The following is a 25,532-nucleotide window of genomic DNA, read 5'->3' on the forward strand; positions in this document are numbered from 1 at the left end:
ACAGGCCAAGTAAGGAAATCCCATTTCTTGGGTTGGATTTAGATACTTTTCCACCTTATTTGCCATAACCATAACGACTTACACAGAAATACCATTGAGAGTTAGCTTAGGATAGTTTGTCACATTATGACATTGGATTACAGGGGGACAAGAAGAATGCAAAGAACCCTTATCAGATTCAGAAGCACAAAGAGCTGTATTGCCAGGTGTGCTTGCACAAAGGAACTTTTTTTGGTAATGAAGCTTCCAGTGCATACATATGAACAAATAAACAACAACAACAAAACACAGGATAATACTTTTTAAAATAAATTATAGCTGCAAGCAGCGATGACAGGCCGAAGCCAAGCCCTGGCGCCACCGCTACCCCGGTGGCTTTATGGCAACTGTGCTTGGTGGACAATATGCATTTAAAGCTTTTAAGTGTAAAAGGACTATGTCATAGTTGTTTGAATATACCACATTTACTGCAGGCAGTAAACTGATAGAATAAGATAAGGCCTTAGAGCCATTTGGCAAAAAATTCCAAAAGCACAGAGCAATGAATTAGTTAAACAATAAACCATCAAGTCGGTTAAATACTCACACGCAATTTTTGTGGGGACTCTTCATAGACGTAATGATTTTTATACAGTACAAACTGTATATTTTCTCCCCTTACACTAACCCTACCCCTAAGCCTTCCCATCACAGAAAACTTTCTGCACTTTTACATAAAATAAATAAATTAAAAAACACTGATTTATAAGCCAGTTTCCTCACGGGGACCTCAATTTAGGTCTGTGTGCATTCAGGTTGAAGTCTCCAACGGGATAGAAAAATGTACACACACACAACACACAGGTAAAGGTTTACACAGGTAAAGTTACAAAGGGAGTCTGTGCACTGTCTCTCTTGCTTCCCCTGAGCCCAATGAGTTGTAACAGACCCCCTAAAGCATGCAGTGGGTTTGGTGGGGGGTAATTGAGAATGAATCGGGAATGATGAATGGGGAATGATGAGAATGAATCGCGCTATGATTGGACGTAATTGGTGGTTATTAGGGCTGTGCGATATTGAAGAAAAATGCGATAAGCGGTAACTCCTTAAATAATGCGATATTCGATATGCGATACGATAATGCTTAAAGTGTGTAAAATAAACTTAAATTATCTTTAAAATATATTTAAAATGATATAACCTACATGTGTTTCACATTCTTTTTATGACAAGAAAACATCCTTATAACTTCTGAAAGTGAACATCAGTGTTTTACTGTAGCATAATAAGTGTTATTTTAACATCAGTGTAAACCTCAGGCTTCAGGTTATCCTACATTAGGTTTATTTATTAAAACATACTGAATCATAAAATATAAAAATAAAACATTGCTTAGTTTTCACTGTATGAATTAAATATATCCTGATACTTATTAAAGCTAAAAATACTTTATAAATGTCTTTTGTTCATGACCCCATTTATTGCATGCTGTTGCGATATGCATATTGCGATATATACATTTGCGATATTTCGATAAATTCAATATATTGCGCAGCCCTAGTGGTTATGATCGGATATGATTAGTTTGTGCGATAAATCCTGTTTTTTCATGCACATTAGTTAGTCTAGGGATGCACCGAATATTCGGCCACCGAAAATTTCCGGCCGAAAATGGCCCAAAAGTGCATTTTCGGTTTTCGGCCGAAAGACTTTTGTCACCGAAACAATACGGCTGAAATGTTGTGATGACGCAAACAGAAACCGCAACCTGCACGTGCTTGTCTGAAGCAACATGTTGTCTCAACACAGAGTAAAAGACGTACTGGCTATAGGCAGAAGAATTGTTGGCCACTTTAAACATTCTCAGCTGGCCTATTCCCACTTGCAGTCTATGCAAGGTCAGTTTGGAACACCAATAAAACGGTTCCAGCAAGACGTGAGTACGTGGTGGAACAGCACTTTTTACATGTTGCAAAGCCTCTTTGCGCAAAAGCGAGTCTTGGCTGCATATAGCGCAGACCACGAGCTCCCCGCGACATTCACTTCACACCATTGGGTCTTAATAGAGAACATTCTCTCTCTTCTTGCCCCCTTTGAGGAGCTAACTAAAGAGATCAGCTCCTCTGATGCATCTGTAGCGGACGTTATTCCTTTAATCGCAGCACTAAAGCATCTCCTAAGCAAAGAGGTTGAGACGGACCACGGAGTGAAAACAATGAAAAGTACACGCTTATGCTGAGTTCACACCAAACGCGAATAGAGCGTAAAATTCACATCTACCGCGTCTAGTTTGACGCTTTAACATTTTGAATTGCGAAAAAAGCAAAATAGACGCGCGTAAACAGCAAGTTAAACATTTTAGTTTGAATTTTATTTTATACTGTGCATTGTTGCAATGTGCTAAATAAATATTTGCATAATTTGTAATTGATTTATTCTTTGAAACTTTAATATTAATTTATGCAATTGCAATCCCTTGTATTTTAGTAAAGTTAGTACACAGTCATAGCCATAAATGCAATGGTACTAATAATTGACATAATTTCTTTTAGTGTTTCGGTTTTCGGCCTTGGTTTCCTCTTTTTCGGTTTCGGCCAAGAATTTTCATTTTTGTGCATCCCTAAGTAAATCAGTCTTAATTAACTAAATTATGGCCTTAATGGGAAGACACATTAAAAAAACACATTAAAAAAACACATTAAGTAAGTAAACAACTCACCCACTTATCACTGCTTTATGTCACGTCACATCAAAATCAAACTTGTAATGGCCTCAAAAAACACAATGACTGTGGGGGGGTTTTAGTGAGCAATTAGCTTGGTGAGATTTACCGTAAACACATCGATCGTGTCTGTGACGCATTTAACAAGCTTGATGATTGATGATCTGAAAATAAGTTGACTATTAAAAAGAACAGCTGAACATCAGTTCACAAATAAAATATATTGTTTAAATTTATATATATATATATGTTAAACTCCTTTAAAACACTAAACTTGATTATATTATTTATACTTGGTTTTAATAAATAGAGCATAAATTCCATTGTTAATGTAAAAATACAAAATAGAATTGTATTTGCTTTCTTATGTAAAGTAATGTTTATTTAACCAGGAAAATGTGACAACTTTAAGTGTAACTGGGACATGAATTTACAATACATGCACACACAAAAATAAAAATTCACATATGGCAATACAAAATAGATATTAGGTGACCACTGACCACATTTATATGAACTGATTTCTGGTTTATGGACTTTTCATATCAATGATTATTATGCAATGTATTATTATTATATAAGCGCTTCTATCCAGATGATGAAAGAAGCTTCAACACTCTGTGTCAAATTATTTGTATGTATTTGTAGGGTCTGATAAAGGTCAGGTAAACACATAAAACAATCTATGATCAGAAAGGTCTGATTCAGCACATAGGCCTATACTCAAGAACAAAACACTGACATTTCTCCAAATACTATTTTAAAAGTATCTCCCTAACTGCATCAGTGGCTCTTGACAGGTTTTGCTTCAGGATCCAGATTTTACACTGGAGTCTGGATGTAAAAAACGGGTACCAAGTACCAACACAAGAAACTGTCAGAGCATCACATGATTACCTTGAAGAGAACAACATGTGAATGAACAGTCACATTAATAACAAGCACTAGAAAAATAGGATTAAGATTAGGCTCATGCCCTGCATTTGCTGCAAGAAAAAAACAGACGTCACAAAAAGTATAAAAACTAAATAATATTTAAAAAAATATTAGATTAGCAAACAACAAATCTTATTCTACAAGCTTAGATGTGCATGAACACTCAAGGAAGACGTTCAAATGCAGTATCATTCAATTCATGCAATAAATCACATTAGGTCATTTAGTGGCCATAGAATTATTTGGACTCTTAAAATTTGTCAGAATGCATAAACAAAAACTCAAACCGTAAAAAAAACATGCCAGAGAACTAACTTTTTAGTTTTTAGGATTTATGAACTTTATGAACTCACTGACTAAGTTCACACAGGTCTGGTGTCCTAGCAGATGTATTGTTTAAAAAAAAAAGAAAAAAAAAAAAAAAAAATATTCCAAATACTTAGTGGTAATTGTATAAAAGGTTAAAGCCTAAATGCAACTTCAAATTGTTTACTTGAAGAGCATGACCCCAAAGTTCTGGATCCATAATAATCTTTTAAATACTGTGTGAAATTTCTTCCCTCTTGCCTCCAGGTTCCTGAAAAAAGGTCTTTACTAAGAATCCAATAGCCAATGCTGGCCAGGAATTGAGGAAAATCATGCTCTCACTAGGCTGATTAACTAATGATTTGGATTACAAAAAGAGCTCAAAATGAGACCAACTTGTGAGGAAAGACCAAGGAAATAGAAACATTTGTAAATCTAAACGGACTGAAGGGTTAAGAGAGACAAATGATATAATCCAAGCTAAATTCTAATATGCACCATACACTCTGTTAATAGGCCAAAGGTCTAATGAGATGACCTAAGCAAGGGTCAAGCTTTTAACAAGAGCTTTCCTAAGACATTTGAAACAGTTATGTGTTCTGTAATATGAAGTAGAGAGAGGCTACTGTACTGATCATATATTCACAAACTCAAAACTTATACTCAATATTATTAAATGATTCGCAAGGAATCCTGATTTGAGCATCCACCTGTGATGTCATAATGTATGCTTCTTCCACATTAAAAGTAATACAATTCCAGACTCAATTTAAAACTAGGGCTAACTCACTATAGGTTAAAACTGAAGGCAAAACGGCAGAAATTCACAGATGTAACTGTAGTAAAGACATTCCACGATGCGGTGGAGAGCTAAAGTTATAACCTCAGTCAGCAACCTCCCCATGAACAAGCCTACAGAGGGGAAACAGAGCCCACCACAAGCGGCTCTGCATTTGAACACTCTCAGATGGAGAGACAGATGTCAGGACAACACAGAGCTTCTCATTTCTTCTGTGTGCAGTGTTGCATTTGTGTGTGTGTGTGTGTGTGTGTGTGTGTGTGTGTGTTTTAGTTTTAGTTTTAGTTGGTGGGTAGTTGGGTTAACAAAATAGTTTACTACTGGTAGCTCTGAAATATACGTTTTTTGTTCAATCAATGACCGAAACAGATGTTTCGACTGTGTTCAGCGTTTATTTCGTACACACAACATGGATAAGCTACAACAGTTAAACATGTCAGCTGTGTGGGCATTTAACGTTAACGTCACTTAACGTTACATTTACCTCAAGAAAGCAATTCATTGGCCATAATCTCATTAGTTCGAAAAAAACGTACTCTAGAGAAGAGCATTTTGCTAAATATATGCACTGTATTACATATTCACTATATTTTTTACTTAACCTGTTAGTAACGTCTCCATTATTTATGTATAACGCCGGGTTCACACCGCACGCAGAAGCGACGCGGAAGCGGCGCGGAACGGAGGCCGCTTCCTTTCGGCGCCCATGTTAACCTATGGTGTCGTTCACACCAGACGCGGAGCGGAGCGGACCGGGCCGCGCGTGATTTTCCGTTCCGCGCCGCTCCCGCGTCTGGTGTGAACCCAGCGTAATGAATAAATCTGTCATGAAAACAAGCCATTACCGTTTATTGTCGTTTAAATGTTTACTTCACCAACAAACTGTAGTAGTAGGCTGACAATTATATTAAAAAGTTCTTTATGTGGAATTTAAATGTACAACTTGAGTGTTGATTATTAAATAATAATAAATTATTGAATATTTCAGCCAAGTGTAGGCTATATCCTGTTCTTTTGGTTTCGGCCCAGAATTTTTATTTCGGTGCATCCGTATGTTTTTCTCAATAATCCTTAATGAATAGAAAACTGAATTTTTTAAATAAAAATATTTGGAAACATTTTAAATATATTTAATGTCACTTTGGGTCAATGTAATGCATTGATGGTGAATAAAATAAAATTTATAATATTAATTTCTTAAAAAAAAAAAATTAAATACTGAGTGACCCCAAACCTTTAAAAGGTTGTTATTACCAGACACTGAAACAGGGAACCGTATCCCCTCACTAAGATTAGAGAGACAGATGGCCATCCACCTCTAAACCAGTTAGCATTGTAGAAAGCCACAACAAAATTGTTTGTTTGGAACAGAGACAGCAGTCAAACAACCCAAACATGACCCAACGGCTCTTTAAATAGAGCTTAGTTACCAAAAAACCTGTTCCAATTGGCTGCTCAAATCTATTCCTCCCTTTGGGGGCTCAAAGGAATTCGGGAATACACTCATCTCCAAATCCTGACAGTGTCCTCTGAAAGCATTGGGATTCTACTTTTCAATGCAGTGCGAAAATAACTCATAAAGAATGTCAAAAGAGAAGAAAAGCATTATTATTCCACAGAATATGGCATGTACAACCCCATTCCATTCTGTAAATGTTACTGAAGTCTCAGGATGCAGAATTGCAGTAATACATTTTGTGGAGGGAATATTCAGTGCAAAAAGTTGACCAAAGCACTTTTTGTTCATTCATAAATTCGAGTCTGTGTCAAGCCAGTTTCAGATAGCAATTTAAGACATGCGAGGACATAGAGTATCCCTCTTTATGCAGTGCTGGAGGGGAGCTTATGTGACTCAGAGATAAGTAGATTTATAGTCCCTATTTACCCAGCGCTTCCTCAGAAATAGAACACTTCCATTCACAGAGCAGCACTTGCGGTAGCTGAAGCTCTCCCTTCTGTTTATGAGTTCAGATAAGACCAACAGGCTGCATGAAGACAATCACAGTGAAACAAATATAGGCTAATGGTGAACATATATCAAAGTGGATTAGGAAACATTAACACACAGCTTTAACGGTGTCATTAAGTGCCATTTAAACCAAAGTCAAATCTTATTCATTATCAAGAAATAGCCTATTCATTGTTACTTTCTGCCAGTAATGAGATGTATAGGATCTGGGTAAAGAATGAATGCTATTGGAATGTTTAACCTGCATGTCCATTTCTGCAATACACATGGGAAGACATGGTTTCATACCAAGGAATGCCAGATATTTGTCAAAACAAGAAGCATGAAAAGTTGTTAAATGTTGTTGAGAACTGATATTGACCTTAAATACCATTACAGTAGCAATAATTATATGATAGCCTACATGTCAGCCTATGCAACAAAAAGTGAACTAATATGACAAGATAATCTGTAAGATTTATATTATGCTACTTATTGCTCCAAGAAGCTGTAAATATCATGTCTCACGTCACTAACAGCAAGCACAATCCATACAGTCATGCCTATGAAAATGCGGATACCTGAAACGTTCACTTCCACCCCTTCATCATTATTTTTGCGGTGAGGTCAGTTCCTGACAGCTGGCACGCGCTGTGTGGGCTCCTGTGAGTTCAATAATCATAGCAATCATCCGTATAAAGTCCCTGAGCGACTTCGCTGTATGTTCATGAAAACGTTTCTAACAGCTCGAGCGACTCGCCTCTTTCATGTGATCTACTCAGAGCTTGATTAAAGTCCATGGCTGCTTTTTTTTCCACAGGACAGCCTGTCGATACGGACAGCGTGTCCGTGCCTCTGAGATTGTCAAATGAAAATACAGCTCGGTTCGGCGCTCGCAAACTTTGCACGAGCGTCAGGGATCCATTATCCAGCGCGTTGCATCTCGGCGGTTGTGACTGTTTGGATCGTCCCGCCCCTTCTTCAAACTCCCAACAGAAGACGCTCACGGCGAATCTCAGATACTGACTGACACCAGAAGGAATAGCTCCACAGTGGCAGTTTTTTAAATCCTCGTGAACTTCCTTCTTAAACAGCATTTGGATATGATTACGGTTCCGATTCCATTAAAATTTGATTAGAATACTGATTTGAATGATTTAGAAGTGTTCATTAAGTAGGCTATTTACTAAAAAAGAACCGGGTTATAATAAGCAGACTCGGATCCAGCTTTGAGATGCAAGGTGGGCCGGGGGTGTTCCTTTACTTACTAGATGCATTTTATAATTTTTTCCAACATAAATAACAATATATGAAAAAATATATATATAAAAAATCCTGATAACAAATCTTGTACCAATTTAGTCATTTCAGATTTTATATGAAAAGGGGCAGGTTTTGAAAGTGACTTGTAACACTGCTATACTATTTTTAGAAGCATAATTAACTTGTTGTATGCCCCTATTTAGCAAATTTTCCTGCTCATTTTATAAAATTTAGTCACATATTCAATATTGCTTTTTCCATTACACCTCCAAATGAATAGCACATGTCTATTATTAATATTAGACATTAAACATTAATGAATTATATATGCTTTTATAGGCTCTCTGTTGGGGGCAGAGATTAAAATGATTAAAAGAAGAAAAAAATTGCAGAATGTAATAAAAAAAAGTTTTATTTCTTAGAAGGCCTAAGTGTAAAACATTTTTTTTATCTGTAAAATGTTCAGTTATTACTGGTTTCTGATACCAAGTGACTAAAAAGCATGATCTTCCCCAAAATCTGGAGCTGAATTGAACATCGCACCAATTTTATGATTGGTTGTTATTTGATGAGGGGTCAGGGTGGGCCAGTGAGGGGCCAGGGTGGACCAAGCTCCTGATTAGGTGGAGCCAGGCCTGTTATAACAGTCTTTCATTATGAAATCGGAGTGGTGGCACTGTAGATTCAGTAGCTGTGATTACAGTAGTTTAGTACAACAGTAGGCCTATGGTGATGCAAGATGCGAGAACCAAGTCACCATAAAATCAAAACTGACCATTCGTTTTGTGGAATATTACAGTATAAATGATGTATCCATGCACATCATTATGTTTTTGAAAATGAATACCTCATAATCTTTAATCAAAATACCGTCCCCTACCTCGTGCAACAGCATCTCTTCACTCCAGATGAAAATTTTTCTTGTTCGAGAAGCCGTTTCCCTCTATACATCAATTGGGAATATATATATATATATATATATATATATATATATATATATATATATATATATATATATATATGCTGAACCTAATGTAATAAAAATCATTACCACACCAAATTAAGAAAAAACCAAGCGGACGCCAACAAGTGATGAACCTGGCTGGGACATTGTTCAACATTGGACATTGCTTATTGTTCAATGTCTAGCCGTCAGTGGTGTTGCCGATGACCCGAAATGTGAGTTTTCCGTTTATTTGAACATCCTGATCATATGAGTTTTGAGTATTTGCAACGCGTTTATGTATTTGGTTGCGTTGTGAGCTTTTGCAGCACATGCTGTCACACAGATTAAGATGTTTGCTTAATTTGTTTTTTTTCTATGTATTTCCTTCAGTTGCAGTGCGCTGAGCTGTCCGTACCTATCTATATCTATCATGAAGATATAGGCCCTGACATACAATGCCCTTTGGGTTGCTGGTCACTTAAAACATGATTGCAAAGTCGAGATTCTCTGATCATGTTAAAAAGGATAAATGAATGAGATTACAGTTGCATTTTACTTGATTTTGGAGTGTCATTTGGAAATACAGTAGACAGTTCCTTTCACTTGGCCTGTGCAATACTATAGTTTACTGATACGGAAAGTATTTAACAAAGGATTTGGGTTTTGTGTAGTTGTAATATCATAGCTAAAAAAAAAAAAAAAAACTCTGGTTTGGTTGACTGATGTGACCTTGCGCAGTGCCAGTCATGCTGGAAGTGAGCATTTACCTTCATGATTGAGTCACTACTTTGATATGATGTTTTAATTATCCATTCAGACAGATTTCAGACAGAAAAGCATCCTCACTGTGCTGTCCGCCCTCCTGGCAGGATTATAATATTCCAACAAAACAGATTAGCCTATAACAGAAAATACGCTTCATCACTGCATCATTTACTGTTGAAGGGAAAGGCCACTAGGTTATGAAAAAAATAAAACAAACAAATAAATACCAAAAATCGTAACAGACTGCACCTGAGTCTGCACTGCCTGTGCGTTTCCTTCTAAAGCCTCTTTTCATTATGAAAGACATCCGGCGGGCGGCGGGCAGCAGTCTGGCACACATTCTTTACATAACTCTGAGGGGTTTGTGGTGAAATGTCCCAAAGACAGTAGCATCATTCACTGCACCATAGCCTTCCACAATATTCACAGACTTGAACACGTCGTGTCTTCTGCTGTTGCTGTTTTGACCATAGTAAATTAGGTATGATACACAAAAAGTAAAATTAAGAAAAAAGTGACCTTTTTCTTAATCTCTCACAATCATATTCATACAAATGCCACATATCTGGATGCTGCCTGGTGCTCAATTTTACTTAACATAGTTTAATAAAATTTTGTTCATTACATTTCGTGGTGTTTATTTCAATAGTGCAAGTAAAAGGATTTTTGTGTGGAATAACTAGAACGTTTTGTACTACTGCCCTCTAGTGGACAAAGCCACAGCTGTGCAGCCTTTTTTGTCACCACAAATAAATGTCTCACAGATATGCATGTGTCCTGAGAAATCATACCTTGACTCAGTAAACAGCAATAAAAGAAGTCTACAATCTAATAAGCCAATCTGAAAACTAACCAATCAGAAACTCTCCAGAAATCAGTGCTAAAATTAAAATTGAAAAGGGTTTCATATAAAATTAAAACATGAAAGAGTTTGAAGAACAGAAACCCTGTGTTCTGCCTTTAAAATGACATGTGTAACTTTTCTAATATATTCACTTACTTACAATTCAATTTTGTAATTCCGCAGACTGAGCTAGGATCTTAAAATTGTAAAGAGGCACTGTCATGTGAGTGCACATGGCCTAGATCAACCTTGCTCAATAAACCACCACTTTCCACAAAACAGCCACAATGGGCATGATTGAAAATCACAGAGCCAGACATGGTGGAATGTAATTTGTGGGGCTTCAAAATGGTTGGTTCCACAAACCAGACAGTATTACCTGAATATCCGGATTGAACAGAGCTAATCCTCCACCCCATCTGTGACCAGAGAAATGGGGGTTCCATGAGACTTCGTCTTATCCTCATGGCACGGGGTTTATGCACAGTAGATGAATGACTTGATTTTGAACCCATGTCATACACGCATTTTTCCAATGAAGCAAGTGCAATTGGGAATTTGAGACTGATAAAATACTTAATAGCATGTGCTGAAGTTATAACTATATTCTGTCCATAACATTAGGCAGACTTACTGAAAAATTATGATTTCTGAGCAGTATTATCTTTCATCTCAAGATTGAACAATTCTACACTGTAAAAATGTTGGTAATGTTAACAACAAAAAAATGCAACAGTTAAAACCTGATAATTGGTTAAATTTGACCTTACATTATACAGTGGAAATCGTAAATGGTTTAACATCACATTATATGGTATATTTATGGGGGGGTTATGGTTATAGTTATATATTTCTGGTTTCTGAAAGTAAAACTATGAATTACCATGTAAAGCGGAATGGAAATTTCCAGAAACTCCAACATGACACATCATCTCATAAGATTATATTAAACAGATTTGATTCTTCTTATTTTTGTTATGGTAATGTTTTTTGTGTTATTATTTATGATATTTAGTTCATTTTTACTGCATTATTTTAGTGTTGTATGTTACTCTGATGGTGTTTTGTCTTTGTTTGACCCTGTGCACGTCAATATATTGGTCATGTTTTCTGATTCATCATGTGGCTTTCTATTGTGACACACTGTCACTATTAAGACCTAGTCTGGCTAGTCTTACTTTTCATATAACTGACATAAAAAAAAGTTATGCCGGCCACAGTATTAATATGGTGGTTATCAGCACATTTTAAGGTAAGAAGCAGGTCTTGGTAGTTCAAGTAGATTGGTATATTTACATAATGTAACTTAATGAAATATACTATTGAGGCATTCCGTAATAACGCAAACATTGTCATTTTTTTGTTCGGTAACCACAGCTGTCAGCTTTTACCATCAATTTAACTGGATATTTTTTACAGTGTAATATTTCATATTTTACATTTTAACATGAATGGCCATTTGATTCATCCAAATGTCTGACTAAATTTCTATCCTTGGCATTTTAAACCATTCCGAATGCATATTTTATTTACACCCTCACAATCTTGGAAGTCCTCCGGTTATAATTAAGAAAATGAATTAAAACAAAACATTTGATCTGATGATTACAAGCTATTTTCAATCAAGGAATATTCTTGTACTGTTTTAACTAAACCACAGTGCCTGATTTGAGGTTCTCATATCCATTACTGTGGGAAAATGGCACCAATCTCTTCACTAAAGACGAAAGAGTCAAAGCTTTCTTTTGCTTAAGAGAAAAGTGCAAACTCAGACATAGTTAATGCCAGGGAAAAGATGGCAGTCTTTCTCTCATTCATCCAAGCGGCAAGTTAACTACCACAAAGAGCTGGCGTGCCAATTCAGGACTCTGAGAATCAATTTAAAGCAAACAGACTAAAAGGCTTTGATCTTTACACTGACAGGAACTAGGCAGTCTTACAAGTTAAAATGTGTAATGTTTCGTCGTGGTTTTGATAGGACAGATGGAGATTTTAATACAGTCAATCACTTTGACACAGTATATGTCTGTAAAAACAGTTGTGCAGGGAAAATGTACGGTTCATAATTCACTCTGTGCGGTCCTTTATTTCTTCACACCTCTGTTCTAGACTCCTAAATACTTGTGGCTTCTGGATGGCAAAATCTTTGGAAAAATCCTTTAAATTAATTTTAGATTCAAATGGAAGTGCAATTCAGCTGATCCTAGCTTTCTAAGCAAACAGGTATTTTCTTTGTTGCAGTAAACCTAAGTAAAGTGTATCGTTCTTAACCTTGTTTTCTCCAATACTCTCTCATTGAGCACGTGGAGAACACTTTGCATGGGCCGGTTGGAGCAGTGCCACTGATCTATTTTCCAAGCTCCCCACAGACAGATGCTGGTCCAGGCTGTTAAAGCGGGGGAAGGAAAAGAGCGGGACCAAAATTACAAGAAGACACATTAAACCAACAAGGCTTTTTGTGGTGAGCTGCATTCAGGCCCAGAAATTTTGCATTGAAATCATTAACATGAAAAGCACTTGATGAAAAAGAAAGTTTCCATCATGTGTCTCGGTTTTTGTGTGTGTGTTTGAAGAAGGCTTTGGTCCATTGCTTTTTGAACCGTGTCCAACCCTCATCTCTCCACTCACACCAGACCTTCTACTCCAACAGTTCTCAGTGTTTGCACCCTTACAGATTCAGGCCTTACCTGAGAGAGGAAATAAGAGTAATGCAGTAATGAGCGAACATAACCCTGAGGCAGACTCATAAAACTCACTTGAACTGAAATTTAACCAAAGGTTTGTGTGAGTAAAGGAAGGAAACAGCTAATGGATGGCTGGACCTCTAAAAAATGAGTCTGCGGTGTCTTCAGTAAAGATTGGATGGCAGACTTGACTAGCATGAATTTTCAAGTTGGTTAATGCAAGATTGTGCGAGAAGTTAGTTTAGAAGCCTAGTGGGAACACCAGCAAAGGAATCGACATGCACCGACATTCAAAAGTTTGGGGTCAGCACTTTTTTTGTTTTTTTTTTCTAAAGAAATTAATAATTTGATTTTGCAAGGATGGAATAAATTGATTAAAAGAGACAAATACATTTATAATGTGACAAAATATTTCTATTTCAAATAAATGCTGTTCTTACAAATTTTGTTACTATCATCAAAGAATCCTACACATTTTTTATCATGGTGTGGCAAGCAGGGCGGGGCCGAGAGCCATGGGAACGGAGCGAGGCCGGTGACGTGAGTGCTAATGAGCGTCACCTGCGCGCCACACCAGTCTCGAGTCCCACGGAGGAGTTCTGGAAGGACTGATGACAGTGATGGATGAGAGAGAACCAGGCCTGGACTATTTTGTAGTATATTTATTTTGATATCAATTTTTATGTTGAACGTTCACCGGTGTCTGCCTTCTTCTTCCCTGAACTTTGAACATTGCTACTCAGCAGCATAACTGTTTTCAAAACTGATAATAATAATGTTTCTTTAGCATCAAATCAGATCATCATATAATTATTTCTAAAGGATCATGTGAAGGACACTGAAGTCTGGAGCAGTGGATAGTGAAAATTCAGCTTTGCCATCACAGGGATACATTACATTTTTTCAAAATTAAAATAGAAATATTTTAAATTGTAACAATATTTCACAATATTATGGTTTTTACTTTATTTTTGCAGCCTTGGCATAAGAGACATAATCGTATGAGAAAAATTGTATAAGAGAAAAAAAATCGGACCGACCCCCAACTTTTGAACAGTGTGTGTGTGTGTGTGTGTGTGTGTTGATCACTAGCTATGCTAATTTCCCATATTAGATATACAGTAGTCAACATTTGAAGTGGGTCAAAACCTTTCATCAAAGTTATACATGAATTTTGAACAATACCCATTCTTGTCTTAGGACAACTTTGATGAACTTTTTTGATCCACTTTAAATGTTGACTACTATTATAAAATAACTGCTTCCGCTCTTGTAGAGGTGCAATTTAGAATTTAGACATGTCTATCGGCATCTTGAAACATACGATTTTAATTTCTTCGTTTTTAACTCAGTTGTGCTTGCTATAAAGCATATATAAGCATATGAAAAATTTAATCGCAAATATCACCATATGACATAAGCATGCAAGCACAAGTGACGTACATAAATCTAAATTTTCCTGCCAAGTCCACGGATTTCTTGGTATAAGAAGCTTATACCAACAGGAAACAGACTGATCTCTTCAATCAGAATAACAAGAAGAAATACAGCCGTTGTTTCTCTTCCAGAGACGTCTTGACATGAACAGCTTTTCTTTAGCTTGAGAAAATAATACGTCTGTTCTTGGTCAAAACCACGTGCCACTCCCAGGAACCTCCTCCCTTTCTGTATCCTGCTGTCCATCCGTACAGGAATCAGTTATCCCAAACCAGATTCTGTGTGAACACTGCAAAACTTCCTATCATTTATCAGTCACACAATACAACCCCTAATTATAGAGCTTGAGTTACAGGGATTGAGTCAACCCTGACCACAACATTCACAGGACATTACAAGGAAATAGTCTTCAACTTGGGTATATATATAGGACTGTATAGGATATAAGTGATATAAACACTCTAGAAATAAGAAGAATATGCTAATGCATGTTTTGTTTTTTTTGGACGTAGCCAATTGGGCAAATTTATGCATGCACTATTTTGGTTTCCAGTTAAAATATTTATGCCAGTTCTTTTGGTCTAATTTCCCCCCCAATTCCCTAAGATGTGGTTACAGAGCCTAAAAGGTATAGTTCACCCAAAAATGAAAATTAGCCAATCATGAAGCCATCCCAGGTGCATATGACATTCTTCTTTCAGACGAATACAATCGGAGTTATATTAAAACATGGCCTGGCTCTTCCAAGCTTTATAATGGGAGTGTCACGTTTTGGTTTTGTTCATGTCATGTTTCTGTGTCTTGTCATGTGATTCCCTGTTTGTCATGTGATCCTGCCATGTGTCTGATCATTGTTCACAGGTGTCCCTTGTCTTGTCATTAGTCTGTGTATTTAAGCCCTCATGTTTGCCACGTGTCTTTGTCAAGTATTGTTTCCTATAGACCACTGTTTGTAAGTCTATGTTCAAGTTCACCTCTTGTTTTTTTAGTTCATGCCATGCTTTTGTTTTATGTTTGATCTTTTTATTCTTAATAAATTGCACTTGGGTTCTCATATCAACACTTGCCTGCAGTGGATCCCTATTACAAGGAGTCAATGGGTATATTTTTGTGGAAGTCCACAAAGTGCATCCATCCATGATAAAAGTGCTCCACACGGCTCTGGCGGGTTAATAAATGTCTTCTGAAGTGAAGCGATGCATTCGTGTAAGAAAAATAGCCATATTAAAAATTTTATTGACTAAAATAACTAGCTTCTGGCAGACGACCGTACGCAAGTCGACTTGCGTCAAAAGAGTAACCCTTGAACTTGACGCACAACGTAATAATGAATACGGTTGCCTAGCCCTGTTTGTTTGAACCGCGAGAGGTGTCAAAGCTTACGCTACTACTACATCTTACGTCATACATTGTCAAGTGTTACTCTTTTGGCGTAAGTCGACTTGTGCATGGCCATCTGCCGGAAGCTAGTTATTTTAGTCGATAAAATATGTCTATTTTTCTTACATGAAAGCATTGCTTCACTTCAGAAGACCTTTATTAACCCCCCGAGCCGTTTCAAGCACTTTTATCATGGATCGATGCGCTTGATGGACTTGATGAACCAAAAAAATATAACCATTGACTGGAAATATTTTTTTTATAACTCGAATTGTATTCGTCTGAAAGAAGAATGTCATATACACCTAGGATGGCTTCAGGGTGAGTAAATCATGGGCTGATTTTCATTTTTGAGTGAACTATCCCTTTAAGCTTTAAAGAGATAGTTCAAGCAAAAATTAGAATTCTGTAATGTTTACTCACCCATAGCTCCAAACCTGTATGACTTTCTTTATCCTCTGCAGAACACACACACACAAAAATATATTTTTAGAAACTATCTTAGCTTTATTTTATTTTTTTGTCCATACAATGGACGTCAGTGGTCACCAAACATGGTAACCAACATTCCAATTTCTAAATATCTTCTTTTATGTTCCACAGAAGAAATTCATACAGGTTTGGAGCGACATGAGGGTGAAAAAATGATGGCAAAATATGAATTATTGGGTGAATGTACTCTTAAAAATTGCACTGTATGGTCATTTAGAAGTCTTTTGCATGTGCATTTACTTCTGCCTGATCAAAATCAAAAAGATTTAGCTGCAATGTTACTATTGTAATGGGTGGCTGTATGTATAAATCACAATGATGGAGATTACCAAAGAAAAAGCTTTAATTTGAATTAAACTAGGAAAACACTGGAGATTGCAAGGAAACAAAACAAAAATTCAAAAGAGTCCATAATTGTGACAGGTTTGCAAACTGAATTACAAATCTGGAATTAACAACATTAGCAGCTAAAATAGCTCTTAGAAAACCATAGTGCTTTTGAAAATGAAGAAAAATGGTGCAAAGGATTCCAACATGATTTTTTAAAGTCATTGGCGACTTGGGGCACAAAAGTACTGGTAATGTGACACATTTTCCAAGGTTCTGTTTGCCAAGAAAGGAAAAGGCAAAAAAAAAAAAAAAAGCATGGCACTGCAACATGGTTAACTTCACAGTGCAGGTCCATCCTTTGTTTTAGTTAGACACAGACATTTGGCGGTCTAAGTGAAAGCTGAGCGTGTCAGCCGGTCCAGATGGAGGCCAAACAAGGACAGACACGAGACTGTCCACACCACTGACACATGCAGCCGTCTGTCAGAGCTGTCAACATGAGGAAACAAATAAGGAAAAGACCCACTGGCCATGATCCAAGTACCATGCTCTGGGGCAAAACTAGTCAACCCCGGGACATGCTGACACGATGTATATAGACACATGAACACTAACAGGAGGCCCTGTTCTCTCAGACCAGCTGTGAATCACCCTGATACCTAAATAAGAAGCTGCCACCCAGTCAGACTTTAACTCCCTGGGACCTTTCTTGGCTGTTTGTACTTTATTTTCGAATAAATGGACGGATTTTCTTTCACTATTTGCAGACCAGTGACATCAGTGCCAAATGGGATTCCCAAACTTTTTTGTCAACAGAACCCCTTTGACCTAAAATATTTTCCTATCATGTTATTTTTTTTAACATTCTAAAAAAAAAACATGTTTTAACAGTTCTCTGATGTTGGTTAATATTCACATGACATACAATTGCATTTTAATTAAAAATTATTATTATTTTTTTTTTTACATTATCCCTGCATAAGGTGAACTATGCAGTTTTTTTGTGTGCTTAATTTACCTTAACTGAACAGCTTCGGAGTCATTGGAATGGTTATTTGACTTTTTTCGGGTTGAATGGTGGCCGTCTTGCTTCCCCCTGGTGCCTGTGAGCGGAAAAACTACCCTTGCAACTTTGGGCGAGCCGCCGGCCTCAGCGCCAGGAAGTATCGTGTGATATCAGGTCTCGCAATGTAATGAATTGCTTTACGGCAAAAAGAAATCTGCTAACATTCTGTCATTATTGCGCTCCCTCGCGCTGTTCGAACCCGAATGAAGAAGACGTTTTAAAGAATGTCCCATCTGCTTTGATGTCGTTGATCTGCTAGCTCAGGTATCTGAGAATCGCCAACGAGTTTTTACGACAGTGTTGTCAAATATCAATTCCGAAGCTGTAGGGGGAGCTCTATAGAGAAACATAGAGCAAAAAGCGAGAATACAGCGAAGAAATTCCAGAAAATGCATAGTTCTGCTTTAAATCACGAACTGTAGTATGGGAAACCCTGACTTAAACTGAGATTATTTTTATTTTTATTTTTTTGGTCAGCTAGGGGTTTGCTAAGCCCTACTCGGACGGTATTAGTTTAACATGGAGAGGTGGGGTAAAGTAATTATTACCAGAGCTTCTCAGTGATTTAGTCCATCTTAGACATTAACAACTTGATGTCAACTCTTCAGCTTAAAACTTCATGACATTCCCCACAGATTTAAGTTTGGCAATGTACGATGCTATCACTGTCACTAAGTCTTTCACACAAGTTCAGTACCAAACAGGCAATGTTATCTGTGGTTCATTTTAGTTCAATACTTTTGACTTTTTAGCACGATTACAATGGAATTGTAGCAGCCCCATTTCCCATTGGCTTTTACAGATTGAGGGGAAATCTTAAATTAAGAGGGTACTCCACATACTGTCAATGGATTCCAGCACACTCAAATGACTTTACATGATGACAAGACGAAAGAGGAATGCTTTCAGTGCACACTTTTTCCCAAGTAATGAAATACAGAGAGATTTAAAGCTAAGACAAACTCATTAAATCAACAGCACGGGCTCGAATATCTGAAAAATTCAGCTCTATGCTTACATATTTTGTTAACCAAACTAATTCTTTAAGACAGACCGAAATAAAGCACAACATATTATATGCTGATTGTAAACAAATTCAGACATCTTACCTCGCTCCAGTGACGTCGACCCCGACCATCAGCTGTCCATTTAGTGACAGCAGCTCATCTCGCAGCTTAATATCTCCACAGTGGGCTGCTGGACTGTTCTTTTTCACTTCAGTCACCCAAATACACCCGACATCCAACACAGGGCCTTTATCGCCCTTCCTGCGCCTCCTCCTGACCCCTTTCTTCTTCCCCTCGGGGTCTCCAAAAATAGGAATATTTCCAAAGCTGAGCCCGAACTCCGGTCCATCTTCCTCAGACTTGTTCAGGTAGACCGCCTTCACTTCAGCATCAGTTTCCTCTCTAAATGGGCTACTACTGTACAAAGGACTCTCAACTTCAGCAAAGTTCAGCTGGATGTATTCCACAAGCTTGCAGATGGCAGCCTGGCAAACACCCCCTGCGCTCATCCGAGACTCATCGCCCTCGTCTCGGTCCTTTTCTCGAGCCCTGAGCCAGTTCTCCAGGAGGGGGAGATGGCTCAGGGCATTTTCTTGGGTGATAGGCATCCTAGCTGCTGCTGCTGGGCCTGCCTGGGCCACCCCTGCATGTTGAGTCAAGGCTCTCCAGTGGTGGCTGTAATCAGACGCATTAAAATGGCTTCACATTCCTCTCAAAATGACACACTGATCTCACAGACTTCAGATCCAGAACGCTGGCGTCCACTTGTGATACTCTTAGACCACAGAGGTCCATGATGTCATCCGCAGAAACAAAAGGAAAGCACGGAGACTGAGGAAGAAGGGCACGTTTATTCTTCGAGGGGTAACAAGAGAACGTGTGCCATTAGCTGGTCGTCTTGGTGCGTGCCAAATCTGATTTCCAATACCATTAAAGTGGAAAATAGCAGATCGTTGGGAGTTGAGATCTATCCTGACTCACAGGCGCCACAGACGTCCACCTAATCAGAAAGAAAATAAATAGAATTGCCATTACAAAGAAAGTCAGCAGGCATGGACTCATGTTAAAGCGCTGCAGTCATGGCTCATTTGCTGCTCAACCTCAGTACGCACAAGAACAGAAATTGGCGTAAGTATGACAACAAAGAAGGCTTCCTATATACCAGCCGTTTCATTTGACTGACAGAATTCATGAACTGGAAAAGGTTCCAATAATAGTCTTATGGGCTTTTTTACAGATGTGTCATTTGGCTGTTTATACAGACATTCAGTAGGGGTAGAATCAATGCGGTTGACATTATTCAATGCACAGTGACCAGACAGAAAGGAAAAGCAAACTTCCTTTCAGTTCTTATTCACCTTAACCTCATGGAATGTAACCTGACAATAAATGTTGAAACTGCCAGCCAGATGTTGTGATCGTGTAGCTCGAACTCTTGGACTGGCAGACCACATTTCTGGCATATTTAAGTATATGCTGTAGACAAAGACCACAATCAAATTGCTACTCTGGGGTTTTGCTCAAAATAACACAGCTTTGGCCTCTGTGAGCATCACACAAACTACTAGAGCTCTCTTATGAGAGCAAAATCCTTCTGTGATAAAAGATAATGGAGCATTTATGTGTAACAACAAATCAACTTCACATTAATGTCCATTACTAGGAAAAAAAACACAGATTAAACTGTGAGAAGATTACTTAGCACAGCTATATAAACAAGAGGGGGATGTATATCCAACTGTCAGCTAAAGCCTTATAGACCAGACCAGAAAAGTAAAGTGACAGCTAATACCAGAGAACAGAACCCCTTTCAAGAGTTTAACCTCAATAAGTCATATGCAGTTTATAAATGGCAATGCTAAAACATTTCTATCAACAACTAGGCATGCAATATGCAATCGTGTCATTGATAATATGAGTAATGAAAGAAACTATTGCATAATATGAAAACCTGCTTACAGTGAAGCTTTGTCTTTCCACAGGATGTGACATACTTATTTGTCTGTTAAGAGATTATTATACACACAACAGTTCCCCACAATTTACATTACATTACATTAAAAAGAAACCCAAAAATGTATCTCCCCTTAAAACACATTTATCACCATCTTCCTCCTACCTTTTTAACTTTTTTGAGATTTTGTTCCTTACTCCATTCAAGCGCATAGGCACTATGCTTCTCGCCACGTAGCGCTGTCACAGGGACACAGAAGGTCTGCAGACCCCAGACTCACCCTCCGAAAAGACCCACATGCAATAGGATTAGTCTCACCCCTCCCCTGTGCCACTTACACACACAATGACCTCCCATTTTCTCTTTGGTTGAGTTGCTGAATGGCCAGTTCAAGTGTTTATATTTCTGTCATCATGTCAATCATGATTATTGATGTTTTTGTTCCTCACATAAGAAACGACTCATTTAACAAAGCAAATGCAGATATGGAGAAAAAACACTGGCACACATTAAATGAGACTTTAGCAGGGAAAAGCTTTAAGGATTAGTTTACCAAACAAGAAAATGCTATCATTATATTCTGTAAAGACAATTTAAAAAAACAATGTTCTATTTCTCTCTCTCTCTCTCTCTCTCTGTGTGTGTGTGTGTGTGTGTGTGTGTGTGTGTGTGTGTGTGTGTGTGTGTGTGTGTGTGTGTGTGTGTGTGTGTGTGTGTGTGTGTGTGTGTGTGTGTGTGTGTGTGTGTGTGTGTGTGTGTGTGTGTGTGTGTGTGTGTGTGTGTGTGTGTGTGTGTGTGTGTGTGTGTGTGTGTGTGTGTGTGTGTGTGTGTGTGCGTGTGTGCGTGTGCGCGTGTTCCTTTGAAATGAATGGTAATCATCAGAAGCTACTTCCTGTCCAGCGACATAAAGTGTCTGCAAACATTCTTAAGCCAGTGACAACATCCCCATGAACAGCCTCATGATCAAGAAAGCTGTTGTTTCCCATTGAATTGACCCATATTGAAAGCCCAAGAAAGGGGATTAAAGCTAGAGGACACTTTTTGATATTCATTACATGGACATTATGCACTCGGCTTTATCCACTGCAGAAACACAATAGTAAATACACTGCATTTGATAGTGGGACAAGGAAACCATGTGTCACTAGTAAAAACCAAGACAAGACACGATCAATGCTGGCTGTAAAACCATGAACTCCACATGGTTGGAATAAATAAGCCTTTCATATTAAAACAAACAAGACTTTGTATTATGAAAATCTGTCGAGCATTGCTTTTAAGAGAACAATGAAAAAGGATTAATGGTCATTATTAGCCATATAGGACATATTTAATGTCTGTGCTTTGGTCTTTCAGAGTAATTAAAGAGTCAAGTTTTTTGTTTCGATTGTACTAGAACAATACACTTCTCCAGCTTAGCCAAACAATGACATAATGGAAGCTGAACCGCCTGAGCTCAGAGCTCTGTAAATACATTTAAAATAAAAAGAAAGAAATGAGAGAATATTTCAAAGAGAAACACCAATCCAGCACTGAACGCTAGAGTCCAACAGTATTTGTCACTCTGTTAGGGTGGTCTTTCAACTCCTCTTTGTTTTATTCATTAGGATCACATTACAGAGCTCTCTCATCATTTAATAGGACCGTTTATCGTGGACGTAGATGTTTTCATCCTGAAACTTTTCCTTCGCTTCGCATACACACATTTGATACACAAATCAAGCAAGCTCACGCTGTGAAGTGATTCCTGAAAAAAAAAAAGGAATATTTTGAAAAATGAACGCTGTGGTCGGAGAACACTGACTGACAAATAATAAAGTTGGATGCCAACTGTGGAAACATGAATTAAGTTGAGTTTTCCAAAGAAGGGCCGTACTGCCACTAATCACAGAGGTCTTGCTGAGAGAAACCGTAAACGGGTTCAGCCCTCAGGCCCACGTCAGTGCTTTATGATCTATAGCCATCGATTATGGGGTGGACTTCATCTCTTCTTTGATCTGACAAATGTGATTCTTTACGACTTAAGTGATGGGTATCATTATTGACAAAAAAATATTTTTTAGTTGCCAAAATAAATAGATTTTGCTCAACAACATGCATCTATTCATGGGACTGAGCTATTTGCAATGCTAAACAGTATGTTTTTTTTAGTAAATGAGGCACTAGAAGTACAGGATACAGCGTAGTTGTGTGATTGTACCCTAGTTCACACACGCTACTGTCAGATCTCCAACAAAGACTGGTTAATAGAGCAACAAATCGCAGCTTCAAAGTGGCTAAAAAGAAACTGGGTCAGCAACCAGCGGCATCAGACCATATTTAAACCACTCATTTTAATAGTCCTTATTTGAGAAGACGTAGAACACTGACTGAGAAGCATGTTGAGTCCAGAGGACCCCCCCTCCAAAAGCTATTTGTTATTAATGTAAATGCAGATGGACAGCATTGCGGGCAATCTGCTCAGGGTATGGAGCTCTAATCCTGGACTGAGGGTGGAGGGGTTATACCAAGACTGACCAAAATGTAGGGGGAGGGCTGCAGGTGGAAAGGAGGCAGAAACGACTTGAGCTTAAGTCGTATCCACTAAAAATCCACTAAAAAATTTAGGTCTGTTTAGATTTGTAGGTCTGTTAGGTTTATAGGTTTATAAGTCTATAAAACAATTTTCCCTCAGAAATTGCTTCACAAGTTTCACAAATTATTGCAAAGTGGCATTGAATTAAACATGGAATTTTGATGTAGAAAGACTGAAATAGTATTTTGTACAACAAACTCCAATAATCTTTGTTTTATTTAGAACTTTGAAAAAAAAATTACAGTGTAGAATGATTAAATATAATTACATTTAATTTTACAATTTTATTATCATTTTATTATTTAGTTTGTTATTAAAATATACATTTATATTTAAAATGACTATTTTCATTATTATATATCTTCTTCTTCTTCTTCTTTATTTCAAGAATACATGGCCTCTCGGCCCATAATTCCAAAGTTAAACTAGCATGACAGATGCTCTTTTTTTCATTCCATGATGTACTGTATGTAGAGTGCTAATTTCCATGCATGCTCTGACTCACAAACCTGTGACACATCAACACAAACATCACCAACAAGTGTGAGATCATTCAAATATTTCTTACGCAGATCTATGTACAAAAAACAGTCATACAAAAAGTGCTTCTCATCTTCAATTGTGGAGATATTACTTAGTTTACAATAACTACAGATTCTTTCTGTCATTGGTGTATTACACCATCTACCCGTTTCTATGGCCAAACAGTGTCCTGAGCATCTGAATAACAACAAAGATCGCACCAACTGTATATTATGCACAGATGCAATGTAGCTCTCCTGCACCACCTTCGATTTGCATTGTGAGTATATATTTAATTTATTATTATCTAAGACTGATGTGTACCATGCCCTTTGTGCTCTTTCTCTCAATCGTTGATTTCAAATGGATTTAAATATTCTTATATCACCCACACTTTGGGCCTCCCACGCACTAGAGAAACCATTGAGATACAATAAAACTCAAATGCGTGTAACCCATGTTTTCCTACCCACTTCATCTAACTGGAGGAGCATATTATAACATTTTCTTGGATACCGATAATTAGGCATGGTCACTAATTTTATCCAATACATGATGCACCTTTTCATATAGGTAGTGGATAATGCAAATCTACCCAGGTCGCCCAAAACAGCCACATTGCTCACACCTACTGATACACAAAAGCTTTTTACAGAAGGATAACTGAACATTCTCAATACACTCCACAGGCTCAAAGCCCCATATTTCAGATCCATAATACAATATGGGTGCAACCATATGGTCAAACAGATACAACGCTTGGTTACAGCTACATTCCTGCTTACGGACAAACCTTAATAAAGAAAGCATCGCCTTCTTTCCTTGGTTTGCTAAATGTTGTCTTGTTTTCCACCATGACAGTTTTGGTGTAAACCACATACCCAGATATTTATAAGCATTAACCACCTCAATATGTTCTCCAGCAAAATACCATGTTTCATTCTTGTTTAAAACGCCCCCTCTTCTAAAAACCATAACTTTAGTTTTATTCAAATTCACTCTCATACCATAATAGTTACAGAATATTTCAAGCTGTTCAATCTCCCTCTGCAATCCACCAACTGTATCTGACACATTGGCCATGTCATCAGCATACAACAAGGTCTGCACTTCTGTTATATTTTCAATCTGAATACCTTTTCCCTTACAATTTTCCTTTATCATCGTTATATATTCGTTTAGGAAAAGAACAAACAGAAGAGGACTTACCATGCAGCCTTGTCGCACGCCAATGCTACAGTCAAAATACTCAGTCAAACCATCAATTCCTTTCACACATGATTTAAGTTGGGAATACAGATTTCAGTACACAAAAAACTTTTCCACCGATACCATTCTTAATAAGTGTAAAGTACAAGAGACTGTGTTGGACACTATCAAAAGCTTTAGAGAAATCAATAAATACACAGTACATCCTTCCTTTTCTCTTCGTGATATATTTCTGTATGACTGACTGTAGGATAAAAATATTGTCCATTGTGGAATAACCTGACCTGTAACCTGATTGTTCTTCATAAAACCTGTTATTTACTTACACAAAAACGGTTAGCCTCCTGTTCAGAATCTTTGTAAAAATG

General features: G+C 37.6%; 1 protein-coding gene across 2 annotated transcripts in view; it reads right to left on the reverse strand.

The window, feature by feature from the left end:
- The window catches only part of pdzd2 (PDZ domain containing 2), a 65,550-nt gene extending 45,964 nt beyond the window's left edge, over positions 1 to 19,586 (reverse strand). The window contains exon 1 of one of the 2 annotated variants that reach the window (XM_079605850.1): positions 19,007 to 19,586. In XM_079605850.1, coding sequence (XP_079461976.1) covers positions 19,007 to 19,512 — 506 coding nt within the window. In that variant the 5' untranslated portion in view covers positions 19,513 to 19,586. Of the gene's footprint in view, positions 1 to 7,271; positions 7,674 to 19,006 lie in introns of those variants that run through there. The other variant, XM_079605851.1, reaches the window with a different exon arrangement.
- Between the last annotated feature and the right edge of the window lie 5,946 nt (positions 19,587 to 25,532).

Source organism: Phoxinus phoxinus (assembly GCF_949152265.1).
Source record: "Phoxinus phoxinus genome assembly, chromosome: 3".
Taxonomy (NCBI): Eukaryota; Metazoa; Chordata; class Actinopteri; order Cypriniformes; family Leuciscidae; genus Phoxinus; species Phoxinus phoxinus.